Here is a 19,372-nt window from a genome sequence, read left to right on the forward strand (position 1 = left end):
TTAAGATTAAAATATCGTGATTAAAAAAAGTGATTAGATTATTATATATCTGAACATCAAAGATTTCGATCTCTTAGATTTGAATGACTAGAGATGTATCTTTTATTGATTTTTAGCATAAATTAGATACTGTAGTGTCATAGATTTAAATAACTTACCATTTTCGTGTTAAGCTCAGATATCGTGAACTTGTTTGCAGGCGTTGCCGAGGACTGTGGCGGCAAACGCTGTCGTGGCTCGTGTTGTGGTGATGGATTGTCTGAATGCTGCCTGGACAGCCTGAACAGCTTTAACAGCTTTACCATTAAAACATATGGAGAAAAGGAAGATCACGACCTAAAAGTGGCTGATAACTCTTCTTTCGAAGCCCATCGAAGGCAAGTCTCATGACTCTTTCTTTCTCTCACACTGAGGTCATCATTTAAAAAGCTTATATCAACTCTGTCTGACTGTATGCTAAAATGTTTGTAAACGTTTTATTTGTTTTAGCTAAAATTTTGCACAATTTTTTTTATTTTTCCTAAAAACACAAGAATCAATAAAAAAAAAAAATAATAACCATTTAGCTTTTTAATTTTTTGTAATTAATTATTGTGTTTGATATCTCGAATAGGGGAGAGAAATTTATTTCAATGATAAGGTGGTATAAGTTTAATTAGTCCCTTTTGAGAACATTTTATCCCTGAGTGAATTTTTTTTTATGCATTTAAAATCGAGTATCTACACATTCACCAAGATACCTCTTTCTTCCCTCCCCCTTTCACAACTGGTTCAGAGACAATGGATAAGATCATAGTGTATTGAGATAGCTAAAAGCTAAACAAAAACTATTGGTAAAAATGTTCTTATCACACAGATTTCTGACTAGATAACGGTACCCCTTCACAGAAAGACAAATTCAATCTGATAATATTACACTTTAAAAAAGCTTTGTTTCTTTAAGAATTTGTTATGTTTTTCTTTGGTGTGGTTGTGTGTGTATGTGGATTGGTTGTTTGATGTCAGTTCTCTTATTTCCATTATTTACTCTTATATGTTGTCTCGTCATTATTTACTCTCTTATATTAAGTTATATCTACTAACGTGAGGAGGCACCAAACACCAGTGCAAAGCCCTCAGGCCCCTGGATGACAAAATTGGTCATTATCGAACCACGATTGACGAACTATATCTACTAACATTTGTGAACTAATCATCTAAACTAAACTATTCTATTACACTACTAGATTATGTAGTAATTTTAACGAAAGTGAACTTTCTTGTATTGAGAGTGTAATCTTTGTTTTTTAACATGCTTTAAATACTACATCCCCGGTCACTACCTCCCCGGTCACTACATCCCCGGTCACTACATCCCCGATTAATTATTTTTTTCTTAGTCATTGTGTACTGACAATTGGGAAGACATAGCTCTAGAGTAAAAAGTAAAGTGAAGTTTCAGTTTCAGACCTTGCAATCTATGGGGCAGATAGTGTTAAGATCATCTGTTTTTTTGGCCAACGGTTAACGAGCAGGGTGTTATGTGGCCAGCACAACGACCAACCACCTCTACTTTCCCCAACTAAAGTCAGGTACCCATTAGAGTTGAGTGGACGCCCTAAAAATCCCGAAACTCGAAATCCAAGGACCCCAGGTTCGGAAGCTAAGCGCTTAACCATTCAGTCATCGCACCCCCTAGCTCTACAGTATCTATATATATAATTCTCTTCATGGCTTTAGAGTTTGGAAGAGAAGAAGTAAAGGAAAGATCACTCTTTTATTTCTGCGCTAAAAGTTACCCCACGAAAAAACAAGAAGGAAGAAGAACAAGTAGTATTCACCCGTCACTACTGATGGCTGCCTGGTCGTGCGGTTTGCGCGCTGGACTGTCGTTTGAATTTATTGATAGTCCCGGGTTCAAACCCTGCAGGCTCCCACCCCCCTTCGTCCTGCTGGAGGTTTGGACTAGGAATTAAACTCTCTTAAACACTGAAGGAACTTCCTAAACATGTAAAACATTTTACAAACACTAAATAGCTGCGCCGGATTTAACCATTGTGACCAAGAAGTCATGAAAAGAGAACAAGTAATCTACTATGTATATTTACCCGTCACTAAATAGCAGGGCAGGACTTAACCATTGCGGGGCCCTATGCGAAACTTTATGGGGTCATGATGCTTTGTTCCTGGACCAAAGACTTGAGGTTCGAATTCTGGAAAGAATTGAGAATTTTAAGACGCCTCTGACTCCACTCAACACTAATGGGTAGCTGATATACGTTGGCGGAGTATGGGTGGGTTCTCGGTGTGTTGGCCGCATGCCACCCTCAGGCCTCAAAAATAGCTGAGCTTTACATCATCTACCCCAGGGCCGGATCTAACAACTGCTGGGCCCCATGCGAAACAGATTGCGCGGGGCCCAGTCTAAATATAGGGATAATGATGAAAAATAAAAATTAAGATTTTCTATTTCAAAATACATTAGTCTTTGCAATCAATTTGTATTAAATCAAAGTTGACAATGCCCTTTTCTTTTTAAATCGCGCAGTAGGATTGGTACATCAAAAGGACAATTGTGTCTATTTTTCAGGAGACTTTTCTGAGTTTTCAGGAGACTTTTCTGAGGTTTCAGGAGACTTTTCTGAGTTTTCAGTAGACTTTTCTGAGTTTTCAGGAGACTTTTCTGAGTTTTCAGGAGACTTTTCTGAGTTTTCAGGAGACTTTTCTGAGTTTTCAGGAGACTTTTCTGAGTTTTTAGGAGACTTTTCTGAGTTTTCAGGAGATTTTAATAATTTCAGATTTCCAGGACTTTTTCGTAAATTTTGCAATTACAGGACATTTACAGGAGCCCCTGGAATATCAGGAAGCCGCGGAAGCCCTGTCATTATATATAAGTTTTAATGGTTTAATTTCATAATTTACACCTAGAATTAGCTCGGGGCCTATAAAAGTGCGGGGCCTACTGCGACCGCATAGGTTGCGGCGGCCTAATTCCGGCCCCGCTCTGCCCCGAAGATCTCAAGGCATTAAAGGGGTACCTTTTTTTCAATATCACCATTTGATATTATTTTCTTTAATCCCTAGGCAATTCTTCATTTTATTTATCGTGCTTTTTTGCTTGTCGATCTTGATTTGTATCATCTTTGGTGTTCTGAATTACTTCTACTGGGAAAGAGGAAGAGTGGTAGGTGGAACAACTTACTTCGGCTATGGTAGGTCGACACTTATGTTCTAAAACACACACATACACATTAACAATTTTACCGGCCCCCCCCCCCCCCGAAAACGGAATATACGCAATTAGTTATGTGTGGTCTGTCTGTCCGTCCGACCTTCTTTTTACAAAGCTTATATCAACTCACTCTGTCTGTCTGTCTGTCTGTCCGTCCGACCTTCTTTTTACAAAGCTTATATCAACTCACTCTGTCTGTCTGTCTGTCTGTCTGTCCGTCCGACATTCTTTTTTACAAAGCTTATATCAACTCACTCTGTCTGTCAGTCTGTCTGTCCGTCCGACCTTCTTTATACAAAGCTTATATCAACTCACTCTGTCTGTTTGGTAAAAAGTCTGCACACGTTATTTTTTCCACACCCATTTTCGAATTAAGCTGAAACTTCACAGAATTATGTATTGACATAGAATAGACATGAATCAATAAAAAGTAACCAATTAGTTAATTAATTACTTAGTAATTCACTATTTTCTTTGGTGACCGGTCATTTCATCCCTGGTCACTTTATGCCCGATCACTTCATCCCCAATTAAATATTTTTTTCTTGTTCATTGTTTCATTGTGCTGTTAAGGTTTTGATTTTAAGCCCTCATTTTATGTAATCTATAAATCTGATTATGTAGAACGGGATGGTAGAACACTTTAAACGCACGTCGATACAACGCTTGACTAAAATGACAGCGGAACAGCAAAACGATTGGGATGACTACATTCCTCTCTTCCTCGTGTCTTATAGAGGAGCCGTTCATGCAACCACTGGCTACACGCCAGCCAAATTATTATTTGGTAGGGAGCTTCGGCTGCCAGCAGACCTCTTATTTGGGCTGCCAGGAGACAAACAAAAGACAGCAAGCGAATACTTAACAGAACGTATAGAAGGAGACTTGAGAGGGTTCATGCACTTGCACGGAGTAGGATAAAAGACAGTAGCGACCTCATGAAGACCAGATACGACAGAAGGTTCAATTCTACTGGGTTTGTAGACAGGGCCGGTCTTAGGCCACTGCAACCTATGCGGCCGCAGTGGGCCTCGCACTTTCATAGGCCCTGCGCAAATTCTAGGTGTAAATTATTATATTAAACCATTTTAACATTAAAGAGTTCCTCGAATTCTCCTGAAATTGCAAAATATAAGAAAAAATCATGAAAATCTTCTGAAATTATTAAAATCTTCAGAAAGGTCATGCAAATCTCCTTACAAACAGACACAATTGTCATTTCGGGGTTTCATTCAATATGGAAAACGCCAATCCTATCCGCGATGAAAAAACTAAACGGCATTGTCAGCATCCATTTAATAAAAATGTAATAATAAGGCGAATTTTAACCAAATCAAGAATTTCAAATACTTAATTTACTTTAATAGTCACTGGCATACAATTATAGATCTAAATCTTACTTAGACTTAGACTTAGGTCCTCCCGCGCCGTTCGGCGCATTGGGCGGCAAGCTGTCTCCATAATGATCTGTCACTGGCAATGTCTGAAGCCTCCTCCCACCTGAAGTCCACTATTCTGAGGTCGTCCATGAAGGTGTGTCGCCAGGTAATACGAGGACGTCCCTGTTTGCACTTTCCTCGTTTTGGCTTCCATGTTATCGCAACTCTTGGTGTGCGTAATTCATTTTGACGTAGAACATGTCCCGCAAACCTCATGCGACGCTCAGTCACAACCTCACTAAGTGTTCGACTTCCAGTTCGGCATAGGATTTCCTTGTTTGAGATCCGGTCTGTGTTTGTTGACTCCCAAAATCCGTCTCAGCCATCTCTGTTGAGCCACATTTAGTCTTTTCTCAATTTTGACCGATGACTTCCACGTCTCACATGCATATGTAGCAGTTGGAATGACGATTGTGTTGAGAAGGTGTATTTTTGTCTCGAGTCCAATGGCTTGGCTAGTCCAAATAGGCTGCAGCCTTTGGAAAATGGTCCCTGCCTTTCCTATTCGGCACGCTACATCATGGTAAGCATCTCCATCATTTGTTATGATGCTGCCAAGGTACGTGAACTTGTCCAGCTCTTCAAGCTTTGACTCGCCAAGTCTGACGGGGACACCCTTTGCCTTATATCCCACTCGCATAATTTTAGTCTTATCCAAGTTTATCTAAATCTATCTCGACCTTTTAAAAAAAAAGACAAAGGCGATATTTTGCTACTCAATAGTAAGTCTAAATGGCAGATTTGAATGTTTATCTGAATGCTTTTTGTTGGAAAACTACCATCTACTGTAGAGGGCTCGTAAAGTTAATTCTACAGTGATTTTGCACTAAGTAAAGTATGAATAAAATGCAAACACGAATTTATTTTCTAATACAAAATCTTCACTTATTATCCTTATCCCTACCCAGAAAGGGCCCCGCGCAATCCGTTTTGCATAGGGCCCCGCAACCCGGACCAGCCCTGCTTGTAGAGCATGATTTCGTTGGGCTATACGACCGAAAGAGAAATACAAAAGGATTGGGAAGGTCCATATCGGATTGTGAAAAGATCCAACGACGTATCCAGAGGGGGCCCTCGAACTAAATGCAAGGTGGTACACTTCGACCGGTTGTACCGGTATTGTGGAGAGGAGAAAGGAACAGACTCAGTTCGGGACGGCGAGACCTAAGAAGGGGGCAATGTAATAACCACGTTCTGTCGTGGCTCACCAGCGCACTATAAAGAGACTAAAATGAATGGAAGAAAGAAAGAGAAAGTGAAATGTTTTAATGGTGATTGATATCCGCCTTGCTTTGTGAATTATTTACTTTAACTTGTGTTGTCATTGTCTCCTTGCCGTTGAGCTGCTTCCTGCAAATGTCATAGCTGTAGTTGACCATATCTTAGCGTGCTATAGTTTTTCCTAATTAGCTATAATTCATATTGCCTTAGCTTACTGTAGTTTACCTTATACATTTTGCTATAGTTTATCTCATTTTATCTTACTCTAGTTTACCGTATACATTTTGCTATAGTTTATCTCATTTTATCTTACTCTAGTTTACCGTATACATTTTGCTATAGCTTATCTCATTTTATCTTACTCTAGTTTACCGTATACATTTTGCTATAGCTTATCTCATTTTATCTTACTCTAGTTTACCGTATACATTTTGCTATAGCTTATCTCATTTTACTTACTCTAGTTTACCGTATACATTTTGCTATAGCTTATCTCATTTTATCTTACTCTAGTTTACCGTATACATTTTGCTATAGCTTATCTCATTTTATCTTACTCTAGTTTACCGTATACATTTTGCTATAGTTTATCTCATTTTATCTTACTCTAGTTTACCTAAGTTGCTAGTTATAGTTTACCTTAGCTTACTGTAGTTTACCTTAGCTTACTGTAGTTTACCTTGGCTTGCCATATCATACTATACTTTCCCTATAATATACGGCTATATTTCATACCTTTGCTTTTATAGGTCCGCCACCTGCTTACACCACTGTTTCTCGTCCGGTGCAGCCTCGGTCACCTTTGGCAACTCAGTATTCAACTCAATATTCAGAACCAACGAGATATTCATCGTAGTTAGACTCGCAAGACTTGAAGCGGCCTTCATAACACTGCAGTTATGTTTAAATTACAGACATATAGATATAATCTACTGTAAAGGCTCTCACTCGGCAAACACAGCTCAACACAACCAACTCAAAGAAATGTACGACTCGGACTTAAAATTACGTAATTCCTTAATGTCAAATTACTTCCAATAACGTAAGCTGGCAACTGGAAAAATGCTCAACTGTGGATATCTGTAATGCCGTATTAAAATCTGCACTAATGTACCGAACTCTACTGGTTTCCATCTCGTTCTAGACATGCTCTGAATTCTACTGTCCCGGAACTATCTTCCCACTGGACTCACTTAGTCAAACTAAAACTGAATAACCTTTTGAGCCTGTCACCTTTGCTCTCTGCATAAGGTGCTCAAAGCCTTTTTTGAATACCGTCGAGAGTCTTCATATCACTAGGGCTGTGTTACACATATATGTGGGTATACTTAGTGAAATTTCCTTGCGGTTTACCGGTAACCTTTGAGACTATATAGCATGTGACCGAATATTTACGTAACAGGAAGTCTGGAAAAAGTTAAAACCTGGTTTGGAAATGTCCTACAATAGCACGATTGTTGTATGTTCTTAGTCTGACGGCTGTCAACATCTGAATTATAAGTAAAAATGAATGCAGTCTAAAATTTTGTTTTGGTTGCGTTGTGGCTAAGTTTGCTAAGCACTTGGCTACTGCCACATATATCCCAAGGTCTGAAAGAGTTAATTTGCTTACTTGTTATTTCTATAGAGTAGAAAATGTCCTGAAAGAAAGGATCACACATTTTTCTAATGCGAAGGCAAACAAAGTGACAAGTCTATTTCTGCAACAGTTTTATAATAAATAATATCAATAACATAAGAAATATTTGTATTTAAGTCTCTGGAGTTAAAGCTCTTGTAAAATTTTATTTACAATAGAGTTCTGTGAAATAGCATGAAAAAATCTTATGGGGCATCATTTTTCCAGTCCAAGTAAAACTAATTAAACATCATTTTTCTGGTCAAAGTAAAATTAATGTGACATCATTTTTGTGGTCAAAGTAAAATTAATGTGACATCATCTTTCTAGTCAAAGTAAAACTACTATGACATCATCTTTCCGAAGTAAAACTGAAATTGTCTGTGAGCTCCGTAAAAACGTTGCATTTCCTAAAATAGTAAATACGAATTCAAACTTCATCGAATCAACTTACTAACAATAATCTGCGTATAAGATTCATGGATATTTAAGTGCGTAATTTTTAACATGGTAGCAGATAAAGGTTCTCAAATTTTGAAAACTACGACGACATCTGGTATAGTTTGAGCACACTGTACATTGTCATTATCGAACTTCCTGTGAGTGAGGGGGGTTCAAAGTTCTGTGTGAGTAAGGGGTTTTAAGTTCAAATCTTTACTTCCAAAAGTCCTGGACTTAAGAAAAAATAAATGAAGGAAATGCAGGTAAGTCATCAAACAAGGAAAAAACGTGTTGGGTCTCCAACTTTTTAAAAACTGAATTCATCACGTCTTGGACAGTCAATAATAATAGGACATACAGTTTTTTTTTTCCACACAGCAAGGATAGCGTAACCTGAAGTCAAGTCTGAATTGTTATGAACCAACGGGACAACCCTAAGTTCTGTGCCATACCACAAAAGCTTTTTCAGACTTTGGAAGTCCCCACCACGGAGAAGCCAAGTCAGGGTACCTCATAAGCTGTCAAATTCTGCAGACTGTTAGACACTACTCATCGTTCTACATCATTTTTAACGGTACTGCTATTCAAAAGGATACCATTACAAAACGTATACCAGGAGCTGATGGCTAATGCAATCGTTCTATGATTGGAAAGTGTACAAAACTGTAAGCTGCTGGTGCAAAATTTGCCCACAAAAAACAAACAAACTAGTCCAATGTTCTATAAACATGTTTGATGTTTGATGTTATTACAAAAGAATTTGTCGTGTGGAAATCATTGCAACAATTAGTCAATGCAATTTGTCTCGAAAAGAGAGAGTCATATCAAGAAAGATCTGCCACAGTTTTTGGTTACAAAAGAAGTACACGAAGAAATTGCTGGTGCAGTTTAAGATGTTGAAGAACGCTGAGATCTCCACCAGAAGATAGGTCAGCAAAGGAGCCTGGGTACTGACGGACGCTATGGCGCTTATAAGAGAAGTTATCGCGTGGGTGACGGCAAATATAAGACAAGTGACCAGGAGAGTTCGGGTAGTCCTGGGCGACCATTTCTGTTTCTTCTTCTCTCTTGTAAGTCTACGCCTCTGCGAGATGGAGACAGAGACTTTGATGCCGATGAGGATGCAGCCCAGACACACAAAGCAGGTGGGCACATAAGACGCCAACGTTTCAAGGGCGTAGACTGTGAATGTGTAGAGGACGCTGAAGTTTTTAACTAGAAAATCTGAGCTCTCTACGTACGCAACAACCTTTCCGCTGGGAAGTTTGAAGTAAGCGAGCCGCCTGTAGAAGATCTGCACTATAACATAGGGCAGCCAAAAGACGTAAGCAATACAGCAGGACACTGTAATCGATCTTGCGGTGACCACTCTAGTAAACGTCACCGGAAAGTACACAGCTAGGATTCGTTCGATTGTTATAATCATAGGGATCGAAGTATTGATGGTTCTGCCCCACAGTCCAACAAAACCAAAAAATTGTTGTGAAACATAAAGAAATTGGTTCATCTCTGATTCATATTCGAAGGTGCAGTAGCCAGGCTTGCTCTTAAGAGTTCCGAATATTCGAATCTTGTTACCAAAGTCCAGATTTTCGAACATGTTCCAAGAGTCAGACATGACCAGCGCAAAGAGCAGTATGTAGGTGGTCTTCTTAAGTCCGACCTTGACAAGTATGACCAGGCATAGCACGTTAATGAAAAGGCCTACAAGAGACAGCAAAGGGTTAACGAAACAGCCGAGGACCTGGAGCGGGAACATGTAGTCGTCTGGTGCTGGATAGCAAAACAGGCTGCTATCACTTCTTAAAGAACTCTGAGACTTGGTCGAATCCAACACTGAAGTCGTTCCATTATTTAGCAACGAATTCCCAAACACATGAAGAGTTGTATTCATTTTTTGTGTCTGTCTTTTTGTCTGCTTTATATGTAGAAGAAAATATGTGAAAAAAAATATTGAAGTATAAGAAAACTAGCATTTCCCCACCGGCTGCTCCCGTTGATATGGCCCAAGGCTATATATATATATATATTTCTTGTCATGGATCCCTTTTTTTTTTTTTAACTTACTTATAACATGGACCGTCTCGTGAATTCCAGTATCACTTTTCTCTCCCATGCCCCCAAAGTTTCCGCCTTAATAAATAGACCTATTTACATTATCTGGTTATTATTCTGCTTTTTCGGATATTTCAAAATAGTTGATAGGCTGTATTATCATATTTGGCCTGAGCCTCGTTTTACATTTTACGTTCTTCAGATCGTAAAACTCAGATAAAACTTTGGCCACCCCCCCCCCTTTTTTTTTTCCTTTTACCATAACGTTTTGCAGTTTAATCAAACCATTTGTGCCAGAATATTCTAGGACGTGATACGGCCCTCTTTAAAACGCCCCCCCCCCCAAAAAAAAAACACATCATTTCTATCATTTTTCTCTCCCCCACCCCTTTTCGTCCAGCCCCCTCAAAAAAAAAAAACAAAAAAACTTGAATGTTATCATCGTCACATTTACGTCTAATTAGCACGGCACGCTTTAGAACGCTACCCCCTCCCAACCATATACTTTGTTTTACCCCTGAATCACATTTCCCGATATTATATATATATTATAGCTTTTATATAGCGCTACTTTCATGCTTATAGCAGCAAAGGGCTGCTTTTTTGGTCCAATCTCATTTGTGGAGGGAGGGGGTATCTAGGAGTTGGTTTTCCGTGCTGCCTTTAGGCGCTCAGTAAACACAACTCTGCCCGAGTCGGGTGTCGAACCTCGAGCCCCCTTCTAGGTAGCCAAGCCAAGCCAAGTTCAAGTGGCCTCTCGACCACGCTTCCCACCTCCACCCAACGCCTTAGGAAATAGTCCCACATACTCTTAGTATTTATTGACTTTTCATCTCCCAATTGCAAGAGATCTTTGCAGATAGACCTTGATTTCAATGATTTAACTGTATGGAATTCAGCCCTTGTTATTTAGAGAGAGAGTAGTCCTTAAGGGAATGCAGGCACGACATGGCCTAAAATTGTGCCGATGTGCCTAAAACCCAAACCAAACCAGATGTTTTCAAAATGAACGTTTGTTTTCGTAATTATGATTACATCCTGAGCATGGAACTGATGTCGTTCTGACTACTCGCTTATGCTCCTATTTATTCCTATACAGTGCTTTTTTTGTAAAAAAAAAATTAGGTGCCGGTACTCAGTGATTAGGTGCCGGTACTCAGTAATTAGGTGCCGGTACTCAGTAATTAGGTGCCGATACTTAGTAGTTGATTGCGTAACTTTTAACTACTAAAAAGTAATAATATACGTTAAAATACAAGAAAAGTGATATTTTTTTTCAAAAAGCTGCCGGTACGCCGTACCGGTGCGTACCGTCACAAAAAAGCCCCTGTTCCTAAACGTATGATGAATTTATACCCGATGAGCTGCGCGAGTGAGTATATTACAATAAAAAATTGAAAGCAGACTGACGACATTTGAGACCATGTAACCCTTGACCCCCGCCCCGGTGAAATGGAGAAGATAGGCATTCAGCCAGAACGACAGCTACCTCCTCAAAGGTCTTCAGTGTCGAATATAACAATGTTAATGTTACCAATTTTTTTGAAAAACTAAATAGCAGTTGGACTTCACAGTATTCGCTCTATATTATAAATCAAAACTTTTGGCTCTGGTGAAGCAGATATTGCGCCCCCAGGAAGTCTTCATCTCTTTGTTTTGTTGGCCCTTTGTGTTGTGTTTAAGATATTGATGTAACTTCAAAAGCACTAAATAAAATTTATTTAAAAAACAACAACAACGAAAAAGAAAACCTAGATAAATCTGTGTGGTGGTTGAGGGCCTGCTCTTGTTGTCAGTAACAAGAACATGAAACAAATGGCGATATTTGAAAAAAATTAGTTGATCTCACTCTTAATGAGACCTTGAAACGTACATTCTTTATTCTTTGTGTGTGTATGTGTGTGTGTGTGTATGTGTGTGTGTGGGGGGTGTTTTTTTTTGGGGGGGGGAGCGGGCACTTCTTGAATTACTGAATTTAAAAAAAAATTTAAGAAAAATGTTTGTTGATAAAATCAAAAACTTTAAAATAATTTTAGAAAATATTGCAGACAATTTTATCGCATTTTTTATTGTACTCTACTAGCCACTGTATTTGTGACAACAAGTGTTGAGCATTCTTTTTTTACCTACATTGTAAAAAAAATGTAAAATAAATTACATTCAATATAAAATAAAACAACAATTCTGCGAGAGAAAGTTACTGTCATTAGAGTCAAAACGGCTCGAGGTCAAACGTAACTGCATTCAAGAGCACGAGCAGACGTGAAAATACAACTGACGGCAGCCATCAATTGAATAAAACAATCGCGTGATTACCATTGAATGACGTGTTTATGACGTAGGCCAGGGTGTGGATGAATTTAAGATTACAAATAAAAATGTGACGTACTCTGTTTTAATTCATCTCAAAATTTCTTGGTCTTTGGAATAAGCGACTCATCGATTTGTTGCACAGTAGAATCATTCTTATTATATTATTAAATATGAGAGAGAAACAGGGGGAGAGAGAGAGAGAGAGAGGGGGAGAGAGAGAGAGAGAGAGAGAGGAGGGGGGAGAGAGAGAGAGAGAGAGAGAGAGAAAATGAAAGATTGTGTCTTTAAATGTGTTCGTACTTTTTAAAAATTTTCCCCACTATGGACTAATGTTCTTAAGAAAGAAATTACTTTTTTTTTAAAATAAATGCAGACGTATTATATATTTTTTCTTACTATTATTTTCAAAACAAAGCGATTAGGCTTAGAAAAAAAGTGTAATTAAACTAAAGCGGTCAAGGTTGTATGCTTGATTGGACTCAAATCACGCAATCTTCATCTGTAAAAATTAGAAAACAATTTAAATCTTTAAATTTTAGCTTGAGTTACAAGTGGACTCACCCAAATACCTGTTCTGTATTAGCTTTTTGCTCAACCCTCAACACGGTGTCTTCAATTGTCAATCACTAAGTTTAAAATTCAAATTAAAACTTTACACATCTTATCAAACGTTTTATTTTGTTAAAAAAAGTAAAAAGAGGAAGTTCCCCTTTCAGACCTTGCGATCTATGTTTGAGTTCATCTGTTTCTTTGGCCAACTGTTAAGGAGCTGGGTGCCATGTGGTCAGCACAACGACCAACCGCCTTACTTTTCGCAACTCAAGTCGGGTACCCATTAAAGTTAGGTGGGCGACCTAAAAATCACCAGATTATATTTTACAGGTATTGTTTAATGCCATTTTTTTTATCACCCCTAAATGACAATTTTCGTCCATATATTTCAGGAGATTAGTTTGAGTTTTCAAAAGATGTTAATAATTTCCGGATATTTCCTGGACTTTTTCGTACATTTTGCAATTTCAGGAGATTTCCAGGAGCTCCTGGTCAATTAGGAGGCTATTTTGTCATTCGCTTGTTTTTTTTTTTCAGATAACTAAAATATCCTCTTGGGTCAGCTTTTATTTTGGCTAAACAATTGAATCATTGAAATTTTCAGTGTTGTTACATTAAATATGTCAAATCATTAATATTAACAACATTTTTTAAAGAAACTATATTATAAGTCGAACAGAGCAGGAGAGTTCGCTTAAAACCACGTGACTAATTCTCAAGATCCGTTGTTGTAAAGCGCAGTGATTTTTGGTAAAAAAAATGTAGATCATAGCTTCAAGCTAAAACTGAATATCATTAATGCAGAATCCATTCTGTAGCTGCGAATAAACAAAGAAGAAACAGGAACTGAACACTTGCAAAGACAATGAACAAAAATCTATCTGTACGCTGTAGTTTTGACCAATGTTCTAGATTTGAGTCTCTAGAGACGTTGGAAATGTCCAGAGAATCTACAGGATGCGTTTCCTTTTGATCTGTACCAACGTCAGTAGATGGATGGATTTTTGTTGTTCGTTTGATATCCACCTGTAGAGAGAATGTAAAAATGCTTTAACCAAATTCGTTATATGTTTAAAGCAGTTCTAAAAAAAAAACTATACTTCTTTGCATTGATAGATCAGTAATAAATTAGTGGAATTTTTTTTTTGTTTTTTGTGTTTACTCTTTTTTTTTAATCATTTGGGCGAAACTATGAAATTAAATTTTTTTTCAGAAATAATCTAAACAAATTAACATTTTTATAATTGTTTTCTCGTCGATTTGTTAAAATCTTTTGGGGAGTGGGGGGGGGTCGAATCCTTGAAATTTCGAGCATTTTCGAGCCAAGAAAAAGAGGCGAAAGTAACGAGGATTTAGAAAGCAATTACACATCACGATGATCTGCTAACTTCTGTCATAAAAATAAATGCAAACTAAAACTCCATAGTCAACAAGGTCCTAAAAATCAATGTCCATATTACAAGGTCCTGGGGACTCGCAAAGACGTTCATTCAGTGAACAGTACCAGGAAAAAGAAGGAGAGACAGTCAAAGAAAGCGATAAAAGAATGGACGGGCCTGTCATTGAAAGAGGTTCTATCCAAGTCAATGTATGGAGTAGGATGGTCGACATATCATATATGGTGCCCCGCTAGTGTGATATGTAATGGACATCAACACGTATTTTGACACGTCTTTATTCAGGTTTGTATTCATTCTGGTGGGACACTCTCTGCATATTTTTCGGTCTGCGTATCTCTGCTCATGAACTTGCAGACGACAAAGTACTTTATGTGTACACGTCACGAGAACTTCAAGCTTTACTCACAGGGTGAAGGTTATACTTGTTCACAACCCAGAGCGTAGCCAACACGGCACACAGCCCCTCACACAGGACTTCCACTAGCAGCAAACTCAGATAGGGGAGGTTAGTCAGACTTCTGGGCATCACAGTGCTACACAATAGATGAAAGAGATAATTCAATGTATGTAATGTATTGCGTATTTCAAAGTAGAAAGTCAGATGTTCAAATAATGCAATTTTTGTTTTACAAAAAAAAGGTTTATATGATAATCACTACACTAATATAGGGATGGGACTTCAGAAAAGACTAAGTGTGGCTAAAATGCATTTTAGGAGTCATTTCTTGAGATCGGGTCTCAAACAAGGAAATCATATTCCGAGCTGGGACTCGACCACTAAATGAAATTATTACAGAGCGTCGCATGAGGTTTCCGGGACATGTCTTCCGGCAAATGAATTTTGCATACCAAGAGTTGCAATGACATGAAAGCCAATACGAGGAAAGCGCAAAATGAGATGTTCTGTTATAACTTGGCGTCACACTTTAATGGAAGACGCCAGAGCAGTGGACACCAGGTGAGAAGAGGCTTCAAACATTGCTGATGGCAGATCTTTATGGAGACAGTTTGCCACCCTATGTGCCTAACGGCTCGGGAGGATCTAAGTAAGTAGGCCCCTAATCAAACTCTAATTGACACAAACTCCCTCACCTGATGTAGCTTAGAAATATTACTAATGAAACTCTAATTGACACAAACTCCCTCACCTGATGTAGCTTAGAAATATTACTAATCAAACTCTAATTGACACAAACTCCCTCACCTGATGTAGCTTAGAAATATTACTAATGAAACTCTAATTGACACAAACTCCCTCACCTGATGTAGCTTAGAAATATTACTAGTGAAACTCTAATTGACACAAACTCCCTCACCTGATGTAGCTTAGAAATATTACTAATCAAACTCTAATTGACACAAACTCCCTCACCTGATGTAGCTTAGAAATATTACTAATCAAACTCTAATTGACACAAACTCCCTCACCTGATATAGCTTAGAAATATTACTAATGAAACTCTAATTGACACAAACTCCCTCACCTGATGTAACTTAGAAATATTACTAATGAAACTCTAATTGACACAAACTCCCTCACCTGATATAGCTTAGAAATATTACTAATGAAACTCTAATTGACACAAACTCCCTCACCTGATGTAACTTAGAAATATTACTAATCAAACTCTAATTGACACAAACTCCCTCACCTGATATAGCTTAGAAATATTACTAATGAAACTCTAATTGACACAAACTCCCTCACCTGATGTAGCTTAGAAATACTGGCTAGTGAAACTCTAATTGACACAAACTCCCTCACCTGATGTAGCTTAGAAATACTGGCTAGTGAAACTCTAATTGACACAAACTCCCTCACCTGATGTAGCTTAGAAATACTGCTAGTGAAACTCTAATTGACACAAACTCCCTCACCTGATGTAGCTTAGAAATATTGCTGTGGATGTGAACATGGTCACCAGGTAGGAAATCTTCTCTCCGGTTTTTGTCGGGATCAGAAACACCAGCGGGATCATCACTGACGTCAGAACCATTGGGAACACCACGGTGATGACGTAGTACACAGAACGACGTCGGGCCACCACCCAGTACCGGAAGTGTGTCGCGTTGTTAAGGTCTCGAGTCATGTGGCAGTAGAAGTCCGTTAGCTGCCATTCTCCTTTGATAGTATAGTTATCAAAAGGAACAATGATTCGATCACAGTTCGCCTTCAGGTCTGAATTAAATATATGAAGATCCTCTTTATAAAAGCCAAAGCTGCAGGTTTGGGTATCGAAAGGATATTTGTTAAAATCAATTTGGCATCGAAACGTTATGTAAGTTTGAATCATGGACTTAACATTCCCGTTCGATGTCACTATCAGATTGTCGTTCAGCTGGAACGTAATCGATTCCTTGCTTCCTACTATGACGTATATCGTTGGTGTCCAAATAGCAGACGACTCCAAGAGAACGACGTCCATGTTGTCGTAGTCTGTCTTGTTCCAGGATAGGTCAGTCTGGTTCCATTCTGTCTGCACGTGAGCTATAATGGTCATTTGCTTTTGGGAAGAAAAACAAATATTGAACTTGTTAATAATATGTCATCGAAGAGCCGCTACCAAACCACATTTATCTTATCTTATAAATTGCAGACGTTTTTTCTAAAAAGAATATGAGTACGTCCAACGTGTCCCAGTGCCCGTCTAGTCATGTGGATTAGTCAATCACCCATATTCTGCTAAGTCACTGGTTTTCCTGGCTGGTTCAGGCAACGCATTCCATGCTCTAATAGCGCTAGGGAAGAAGGAGTATTTGTACAAATTTGTCCTAGCATATGGAACGATAAATGTGCCTGTATCTTTGTGTCTTTCTGAGTATTTTATTAGATTTTTGTTTTTGTATTTGCAAGTTATGGTTTAGTGTTCTATGAATAATTGCTACTTAATTTTAAGTCTTCTATTCAAAGTTGTCTCTAAATTTAGTGATTTCACTAATGGTGTGAGTCTACTATAAGCTTTATCACTACAAGTCACGATGACGTTGCCTATTATGACATAGCATTGCAGAACATGAAAGGCAGGGGGGGGGGTGGCCATTTTTACAAAGTTTGCATCATCAGCTCATTCTTTCTTTTAAAATTGTGTACACGTTATTTCTCCCACACTCATTCCCGGATCAAATTGGAACTTTGCATAAATAATCATAGTCGTAGACAAGCCATGAAACAATTAAAAAAACAACTAACCAACCAGTCAACCAACTACTGGTAATTGATTATTTAGTTTGATACCAACAGGGGAAATTAATCCTTCAGTATTCACAAATATTGCTAGATATGTAGGGTTTGGTCCCCTTAGACAAGTGTTCACATTCCTTCACCCATTCTGGGATGAAGTTAAAATGTCTAACAAATATTCATTGTACCTTACAAAACTTTCTGGTTTTAAAAATGGTTAATGTGGCTTCATTAGCTATGACTAAATAAAATAATGCATTTCTTTGATGAGTACTAGTTAATTATGATTTTATCGAAAAATAAACATTGATTGAAAGCTAACCTGCCATTGTGATCACTTACCTGACTGATTTGGTCGAAATCTGTAACATCGAATATAAGTAGATTGAAGTTGAGCTCGAAAGGTTGACCTACTGTGCAGTCCAGCTCCGGTGAAATTTTATGAACTGCGACTGACCTATTTAGTAATTCAGTTCGGATTCGCACGTAAGTAGATACTTTTGGGCTGTGCGGTTGAACAAGGTCATAGGTCATCATGAAAACAATCCCTAATAAAGAAAAGGTCATTGTTCAACCCGTTACTCTTAGAATATTTGAAACACAGGCTTTACTTGATGGTCGTTGAACTTATAATCTTTCTTATATCTCAGAAAAGCCTCTCCGTTCTGGTCCAATGCTTTTTTTTCAACTCTCTCTTAGTTGGCAATGAGTCTACACATTGCATCAATAAACAATTAAACAAAATGATCTGTATTGGCAGCTTGAAGTCTAGTAAGGTCTTTTACATGTTTAAGCTAATCTCCCCTCTCTTGTGTACTAGCGTCACCTTCGTCACGGAGGTCACGGTACTAGGCTGCAACTTTTTAAATGTCTGAATTTATCGGCTGGTAACATGGCAACCGTTTAGCGAAGCGGTGTTTGAACAAGCTATACAGAACTTGGCTAGAGATTGAGTGACGAAAGCGAGATTTGTCAAATCGGATCAATATTTACCACAAGTGCTACTGGAGATTTTCACGATAGACTATTCAATGTCAAGGCCGCTAAATTGAGCTTTAAGTAAACTAAATATTGCAAAACGGAAGAGCTTACATAATTTATTCTGCAGGGGCTAAACTGTACTCTTACATGATTGGTCAACCTTTAAAAAACACCTAACTTATCAACACGTGATCTATTATTTACACTGTGTGATGAACAGATTTACCGGGGATTATTTTATCAAACTTGACAATTCAATGAAATGAAGAAAGAAACATCTCTCTGTATTTTCTCCAAAGTTCTTTAATAACTTCTTCAACTTTCACATCAAATTAACTTCTCAATTCAATAACAACTTGACTAGATACTTCATAAATAAAACTTAAATGATACATGAAATTTCACTTAATATAACTTCAACTTCAACTAATAAAACTGTAACTAATGGACCCGCTAATATCATAAACATTACTAATCAAGGACTGAGCTAGGACCATCGCTCTTCAAGAACTACTACTATGCGAGGACCCCGTCTAACTGACTTTCCCTTAATTTATACCTTTCTTAATCGTACATTCCAGAATCATGGAAACTTCTCAGATAATTATTTTAGTAACTTTGACCTTCTAGAAGATGATGTGTGCTATTTTTTCCCTTAACCTCTTTCTTTGATTGGATACCTAAAATTAACTTGTTTACGCTGGATACTTGCACTGGTTTGAACTCGCTTCTAGAAACTGGTCGAAATAGGTCACAGACTCGACTCGTGACACACTGGATGCACCCAAAAAATGCTTGCTTCTTATAAATAGGAAAAGCGTCAATATTCAATTTATAAGAAAAAAAAAGTAAAGCTCCACTTTCAGACTTTGTGGTCTATAGGGCAGATGATGTAAAGGTCATCTGTTTAAGTGGCCTACTGTTAACGAGGGTGTCATGTGGCCAGCGCAAGAACCAAAC

At 38.1% G+C, this 19,372-nt stretch overlaps 2 protein-coding genes across 3 annotated transcripts in view; one reads left to right on the forward strand and one right to left on the reverse strand.

Annotated features, from left to right (window-relative positions):
* LOC106052387 (uncharacterized) overlaps window positions 1-8,911 on the forward strand; it is a 32,121-nt gene extending 23,210 nt beyond the window's left edge. For both annotated transcript variants that reach the window (XM_056027909.1, XM_013207754.2), the window contains exons 2-4: window positions 200-377; window positions 3,064-3,191; window positions 6,621-8,911. In XM_056027909.1, the coding sequence (XP_055883884.1) occupies window positions 200-377; window positions 3,064-3,191; window positions 6,621-6,727 (413 nt within the window). In that variant the 3' untranslated portion in view covers window positions 6,728-8,911. The remainder of the gene's footprint in view (window positions 1-199; window positions 378-3,063; window positions 3,192-6,620) is intronic.
* Window positions 8,912-12,676: 3,765 nt separating this feature from the next.
* On the reverse strand, window positions 12,677-18,231 carry LOC106067799 (neuronal acetylcholine receptor subunit alpha-7-like). The gene is made up of 4 exons (XM_056025661.1): window positions 17,774-18,231; window positions 16,129-16,754; window positions 14,657-14,783; window positions 12,677-13,876 (listed from the first exon to the last, which is right to left on the reverse strand). Exons 1-4 carry the CDS (start codon window positions 17,996-17,998, stop codon window positions 13,646-13,648), a joined length of 1,209 nt encoding a protein of 402 aa, XP_055881636.1. The 5' UTR covers window positions 17,999-18,231; the 3' UTR covers window positions 12,677-13,645.
* Window positions 18,232-19,372: the final 1,141 nt, after the last annotated feature.

Source organism: Biomphalaria glabrata, chromosome 4, assembly GCF_947242115.1.
Source record: "Biomphalaria glabrata chromosome 4, xgBioGlab47.1, whole genome shotgun sequence".
Taxonomy (NCBI): Eukaryota; Metazoa; Mollusca; class Gastropoda; family Planorbidae; genus Biomphalaria; species Biomphalaria glabrata.